At 59.3% G+C, this 6,726-nt stretch overlaps 1 protein-coding gene across 4 annotated transcripts in view; it reads left to right on the plus strand.

Annotated features, from left to right (window-relative positions):
- Positions 1 to 5,460, plus strand: part of DPP9 (dipeptidyl peptidase 9) — a 41,103-nt gene extending 35,643 nt beyond the window's left edge. For 2 of the 4 annotated variants that reach the window (XM_067734107.1, XM_067734110.1), the window contains 3 exons: positions 147 to 289; positions 1,615 to 1,726; positions 4,396 to 5,460. In XM_067734107.1, the coding sequence (XP_067590208.1) occupies positions 147 to 289; positions 1,615 to 1,726; positions 4,396 to 4,488 (348 nt within the window). In that variant the 3' untranslated portion in view covers positions 4,489 to 5,460. Of the gene's footprint in view, positions 1 to 146; positions 290 to 1,614; positions 1,727 to 4,395 lie in introns of those variants that run through there. The other 2 variants (XM_067734108.1, XM_067734109.1) reach the window with 1 other exon arrangement.
- Positions 5,461 to 6,726: the final 1,266 nt, after the last annotated feature.

Consider the following 6,726-nt stretch of genomic DNA (forward strand, 5'->3'; position numbering starts at 1 on the left):
GTGTGCATGCCCGCTCCTCACGTCCTCCGGGGGAGGCCCCGGGACAGCCGGCCAAGCGCAGGCTCCCAGGACCTGACCTTTGTGTGTATGTGTCTCTCTCTTTCTTTCTCTCTCTCTCCCCCCGCTCCATCCACTGTGGCCCTCAGGTGGCCATCGCAGGTGCTCCAGTCACAGTCTGGATGGCCTACGACACAGGGTACACAGAACGCTACATGGATGTCCCAGAAAACAACCAGCTTGGCTATGAGGCGGGTTCCGTGGCCCTGCACGTGGAGAAGCTGCCCAATGAGTAAGACCCCCACCCGCCCTGACTTCAGGGTCGCCAGGGCTGGCCCGCCTGTGGCCGGCTGGGCGTGGCTTCCGCACCTCCCACTGTGCCTGCCCCTTGGTCCCCTCTGCTCCCGCAGCCCTCCCTCCTCACCGCTCCTCACTGAAAGCAGGTGCCTGGGTTCTCTTGGAGCGAGGAGGGAGGGAAGCCCCCCAGCCCTGCCCCCAGAAAGAAGGGAAGGTCTAGAGCACACCTTGCACGTGCTGGCTCCCCTCATCCCCCAAACACGCGGCCCACCATGGACCCCCTGAGTCAGTTTTGAACCTGAACGGCCTCTGTCTTGTGGGTTTTGACACCGTGGTTCAGAACACAGGTCCACAGTGTTTCTAACATGTAGGTGTGTTGGAACAGCTCTGATGTCCCACGTCAATGCTTTGGGCATTGGCTTCTGATTCGCCGATCGAAAAGAAACTGGCGTGGCCAGTTTCTGGTGTGGCTCTGTCTAGTGAACCTGGGCCCCACCTTTAGTGCCAGGGTTCTCGTCACAGGCTGACCCCGCCAGGGCCCCTCTCCCCACAAGGCTGCTCTCTAGTCTGGAGGGTGGCCTGGGCTCCACAGTGGCGTGCTATCATGCAGCCAAGCTCAGAACCCACTGCTCCATGGCCACTCCGATTTACGTTCACATTCATCCCCATTCACTAGAACAGTAAAACCGTGGAGACAGATGACCAGTCGTTGCCCAGGGTGGGGAGTGCCTGCTCATGGGCACAGGGGTTTGCTCCAGAGTGATGGAAGTGCTCTGGAACTCAGGATAGACGTGATGGTTGCACGACACTGTGAATGCACCGAATGCCCCAAAATCCCTTTAAAATTAGTAATTTTAGGTTGTGTGTCACTTCAATAAGTTATTTTTATTTATAAATCAAAATTTTAAAAAGTAAGGTTCCTCGACCACCCTTGCCACATGTCAGGCACTCAGTAGCCACCTGGCGGCGATGGGTGGCGCAGGTCTAGAACGTTCCATCGTCACAGAGTGCCCGTGGGCAGCACTGCTCCAGAAGCTTCCCCGAGCTCAGGGCATTCCAGGCACAGCCTCTGCGCCCACCCCTCCCCTCCTCGCCTGGAAGGAAGTGAGGGGTCTCCCAGACCCGCCAGTTGTGCACTGTGCACGGGATTTGAGTTCCGCCACGTTCTGCTGATGAGCTGCTGCTTCCGCCCTCGCTGTCCTGGGGCTGGGACGGGACCCTGGGCCCCCAGCCCTGGCTGAGCGTGGACTGTGGTGCGAGTGCCTATGGGCGGGAGAAGGGGGTCTCGCCCCAGACCCTCACGCCCACCTTGTCTTCCAGGCCCAACCGCCTGCTCATCCTGCACGGCTTCCTGGATGAGAATGTGCACTTTTTCCACACAAACTTCCTCGTCTCTCAGCTGATCCGAGCAGGAAAGCCTTACCAGCTCCAGGTGGGTGGCTCCTCCCAGGAGCCCGCTGCGTGGGCAGCAGTGGGTTGGGGCACCCGTGGCCGCGCCCCCATCCTCACACCTGACTGCCTGGCTCCACACTTAGCCGGCTCCCTGGGTCCAGACCACCATTCAGCAGTCGCGCGCTGATCTCTCCGGGTCCGCGCCACCTGCTGCTGGCGACACCTGGGAACTGGGCCCGGTGGAGGGAGGCTGATGTTACCGAAATGATTGCGCATGCGCGCCAGGAACCTTGCTCTGAAGGAACTGTACAGAATACTGACAGCATCTGGGGGCGGGGCGGGGGGGGTGTCCCTTGACGGGGGTCAGAAAATAATTCCCCGAAGAGGTGACATTTAAGGGTGCTAAAGAGTAAGTGGGAACTCATCTAGGCCTGGGGGGGCGGCTGTGGAAGACACCAGACAGGAAATTAGTAGGCGGGAGCAGCTCCAGGACGGGAGACCAGGGTAGGTGGAGCCAGCAGAACAGCTGGGGAGCAGGATGTGGTGACCAGCATGGCAAGCCGCCCTACGCCTCCGCTGATGGGCGGGACTTCAGCAGTAAGGGGCGGGACCTTGTGAGAGGGCGGGGCTTCAGCGGTAAGGGGTGGGCCTCAGGGGAGGGCTGTGTTTTGTTCCGAAGGGTGAGGCGAGGTGTCAGGCCTCCCTCTGGCAGCCCTGTAGACAGAGGCCCATGGGGGCCAGTGGGACATGAGCCACAGTCAGTTGTCCCGGCAGGAAAGGGGGCGGGAGTGGGGAGCGAGAGGCCTGGTGGATTCGGAGGAGTGGGGGGTGGGTGTGCTGGAGGCGAGAGGGACAGATTTTATTACCTGCTGCTGCCCTGCAGTCTTTCCGCTTCCTGGACGCCTCCATGCGTTCTGAGCTGTCAGGGGAAGACATGTTGCCATTCAACAAATGGGGAAACTGAGGGTCATCGGGCAGGAGGGACAGGCCGCAGGGACCTGTGGCTGGGCATGCGCTTGCCAGACAGGGCAGGAGGGAGGCGGGGCTCCCTGTGGGTGAAGAGCTGGGTTGGGCGTTGCTTGGCAGTCCCCCCCCCAGCTGCACATGCTCTCCAAACACAGGCCAGAGGCAGCTGCACATCAGAGCAAAGGAGTCAGGCGGGGCCAGGGTGGATCCTCACCTGTCCCTTCTGAGCCTGAAGCCCTGAGCCTCGCTGCTGGGATAGCCACTCCCTTCCCATGTGGCCATTGGCGGCAGGTCCTTTAACCTTGGGCCTTGTCTCCTCATCTGTGAAATGGGCGTGATAACCCCTGCCTCCCAGAGCTTGTGAGGGTCAAATGAGTTCTCTCAGGAGAAGCATTTGGCACACAAGGGGGTCCCAGAGGCTTGTGCCCCTGCCTGCCCAGGGGAAATTGAAGGTGAGACAAGACACTCCCTTGGGGGCTGCGAGTGGGGGAGATGGAGCACGCCCACCTTCCTCTTCAGACACCGGGCAGCAGTTGGCCTGGAGGCTGACAGCCCCAGCTTGTTGGTGCATCACGTTTGTTGTCAGATGTCAGGCCTGGGACTGGGGGCTGGGAGCACAGTGGGGAGCCAGATGGACCCCCTCCCTGCCCTCACAGCCCAGAAGGAGGAAGAAGTAACCAGACCCAGGGTGGCATGAAGGGGTGGGTGCAGCGGGGTCTGTCCCAGGCAGTGCCGCTGCCCCGGGCCCGGAAGGAGTGGGGCCCGTGAGGCTGTAGGGGCAGCGGGACCCAGGAGTCCAGGTCTTGATCTCAAGCTGGCAAGTCCTTGCGGACCTCTGAGCTGGGGACCATGTGATCAGACTTGTGATTCATCCAGGTTGGATTCATCAAGGCAAGGGTGGAGGAGGGGAGATCTCTGGGCAGTTCGGTGCATTCCTAGGGTCTGGAGCAGGTTTCACGCCTACCCCATGAGCCCTTAGGGCTCCTCTGAGAACTGCTGGGGTGCAGGAGCCCTCATTTCATAGCCAGAGGCAAGACCTGCGTCCCTGTCACCATCTACCCAAGAGCCTGGACATGCGCTCAGCCAGGCTTCAGGGACTGGGTGATTCCTTGGGCATGGCCCTTGGCACCAGCGTGCTGCCGTTTCTCTCTGGGGATGACCCCCCCTCAGGTGGTGAGCAGACCCAGGAAAACACCTGGCACAGCCTGGGGTGGGAGGCTGTCCTGGGGCCTTAGCATGTATAATCCCCAGTGGGGCCTGTTGGCGAAATGAACGTGGCTCAGTTGGAGGCACCAAACGTCTGTGAGACATGAAGCCCCAGCCACTCACGGAGCTGGGTTCCTTGCAGCTCTCTGGGTTTGGGGGATAGAGCAGCAGCACAGTTTCTTAAGGCTTTCATATGTGCAAGTCCTCTGTGTTTGAGACCTTAGCTTGCCCAGGCCACAAAGACCCTACAGGGTCTGAATTCTTCGCTCAGCTTTCATGGGGGGCTGCCGTCAGGCAGGCTGTCACTTGCCCAGAATTAACACAGCAAGCTGGCCGTGGAGGGGGGATTCGAACCTGGGTCCCTCAGTGCCGGAGCAAGACCTCTTCCCTTCCTGCACCCTCCCCAGGGGTTGGGGGGCGGGGGCGGGACCGAGGCCCTGAGGAGAGACACTCTGAGCCCGGGGGTGGGGGGGTTCGGGGGTAGCAGGGTGCAGGGGTGCCTCGGTGCCACCAGCCTTGCCTTCTCTGTCCACCCAGATATACCCCAACGAGAGACACAGCATCCGCTGCCCCGAGTCCGGCGAGCACTATGAAGTCACACTGCTGCACTTTCTACAGGAATACCTCTGAGCCCGCGGGCCGCCGCGTGCGGGCCTGCACAGTCAGAGCACAAGTGGCTTCGCCGCCGCCGTTGCCGGAGGGACCGAGAGGCCCCGCAGGCCCTGTGCAGCGCCTCCTCCCACCGGCCCCGCCAGACCGCCCGCCCCAGGAGCTGCCGCCTTCGCCCCAACGCCTTTTACTGTTTTCGTTAACGCTCCTGGGGTTTCAGCCTGCTGCTTCTTCGTGGCCAGGATGGAGAGATGAGACCAACATCCACGAGGCACTTCCTCAAGCCATCCCTCCTCTCCCTGTCATCCAGGAGCGGGAGCCTCAACTCCGCTGGGCACTGGAGGCCAGAAGAGACTCGGAGGAGCCAGCCTTTGCCCCGGGGACCCCCAGGCCCAGCCCGGCCACCGGCGCAGAAGCATGCGGTTGCCTTTCCTCCCCACCCGCCCACTTCATATTTGTGTTTCGTTTTGTTTTTCTTTTGGGGGTGGGCATTTTTATGAATTATTTAAAAGAAAGATAGCAAGGGGTGCCTAAATCTAGATTCAGGGTCTGCCGCTGGGCCACAGGGTTCACCCCAGCCAGCACCCGAAGCCCACAGCAGGAGTCGTGCCCGGCAGGCTGTGAGCGGTGCGCAGGGAAGCGGGGCAGCCTTCCGGCCCGGCTTTCAGGCAGGCTCTGAAGCGCACCCGGCCCCGTTCTCCCCAGCCCAGCCCTCCGCCACACGTTTCTGCCTGGCCCGCCGGCCCAGACCGGGGTTCCAGGGCTGGGAGTGGAACCCTCCCTGCCTCAGGGTTATCCTTACTCCTTCCTTTCCCTCCCGCCAAGAGTTCTGCCAGGGGCGGGTAGGAAAAAAACAAAAAAACAAAACAAAAAAAAACCCCACCAGAGACGAACCACCTCTACACATTATGAAAAGAAAATATTTTTGTCGATTCTTATTCTTTTATAATTATGCGTGTAAGAAGTAGACTCATTAAACGATTCCAGATGGAAGCGTCGCGGCCTGCCTGAGGTTCCTTCTGAACCCCTGGGGCTGGTGATGGGGGCTCCTCGAGTGGGCGGGGGTCCCGGGAGGAGGCTGAGCCAAGGGCACGGCAGTCCTTGCAGTCGAAGGATGGGGGCGCTGCTTGCTCAGCGGTGCTGCCCTGGCATGAAGTGGGGGGGTGGGGCGCCAACTGGCCCAGTAAGGACAGTCCCAGAGTCCTGAGGCAGCCCGTGGGTGCCTCTGACGTGCCTGGCCCTTACTTCCTTTTGCACCTCTCCTTGTCCAGAGACTTGACTCAGCGGTTGGGGGTCAGGACACACCGATAAGGGACGGCAGGCCGTGCCCCTCTTCATGTCCTAACAGCTGAGAGACTAGGAGACCAGAGACCATGCCTGCGCAGAGGGCACTCTTGGTACTTGAGTTTCTAACAGCACGGTGGCCTCTCCCTGTGCCATCAGCCACTCCATCCTTTCGGAAAGTCCAGTTTTTTTTTAATGGCTTAAAGAATAAAACAAACTAGTACAAAAGAATATAGAGGAAAAATACGCCCTCCCTCCCGAGAGGTAACCCCTCCCCAGTCTCTCTTTTTAATACCTGCCCTCTGTTCTGCCCTGTGAATGTGCCACAATTTATTTTGCCAGGCGCCTATCAAGGGGTAACATAGATTATTCTGGACTTTTCGTATAAATCAACACTTTGTCAAGGGCCAGATAGTAAATATTTCAGGCTTTGTAGGCCAGGCAGTCTCTGTTACAACTGCTCAACTCTAGCCCTTGCAGTTCAAAAGCAGCCACGGGTGATGTGTGAATGAGTGGGCGTGGCTGTGTGCCAATAAAACTTTATTTACAAAGCCACACAGCCGGCCAGATTTGGCCCACAGGCTGTAACTGACCAAACCCCTGGGTATAAAGGATCCTACAACAAACAGCCTTGTACATGGTTGGGGCATATGTCTGAGTGCATAGGGTAAATTCCTAGAATTATAAAAAGGCATATGCATTTTTAATTTTGAAGAATATTGCAAATTACCTTCTAAAGAATGCCTCAGTGTACACACTTCTTTTTTTTTTTTTTTTTTTTTTTGCGGTACGTGGGCCTTTCACTGTTGCGGCCTCTCCCGTTGCGGAGCACAGGCTCCGGACGCGCAGGTTCAGCAGCCATGGCTCACAGGCCCAGCCGCTCCGCGGCATGTGGGATCTTCCCGGACCGGGGCACGAACCCGTGTCCCCTGCATTGGCAGGCGGGCTCTCAACCACTGCGCCACGAGGGAAGCC

Source organism: Pseudorca crassidens, chromosome 3 (genome assembly GCF_039906515.1).
Source record: "Pseudorca crassidens isolate mPseCra1 chromosome 3, mPseCra1.hap1, whole genome shotgun sequence".
In the NCBI taxonomy this organism is placed as follows: Eukaryota; Metazoa; Chordata; class Mammalia; order Artiodactyla; family Delphinidae; genus Pseudorca; species Pseudorca crassidens.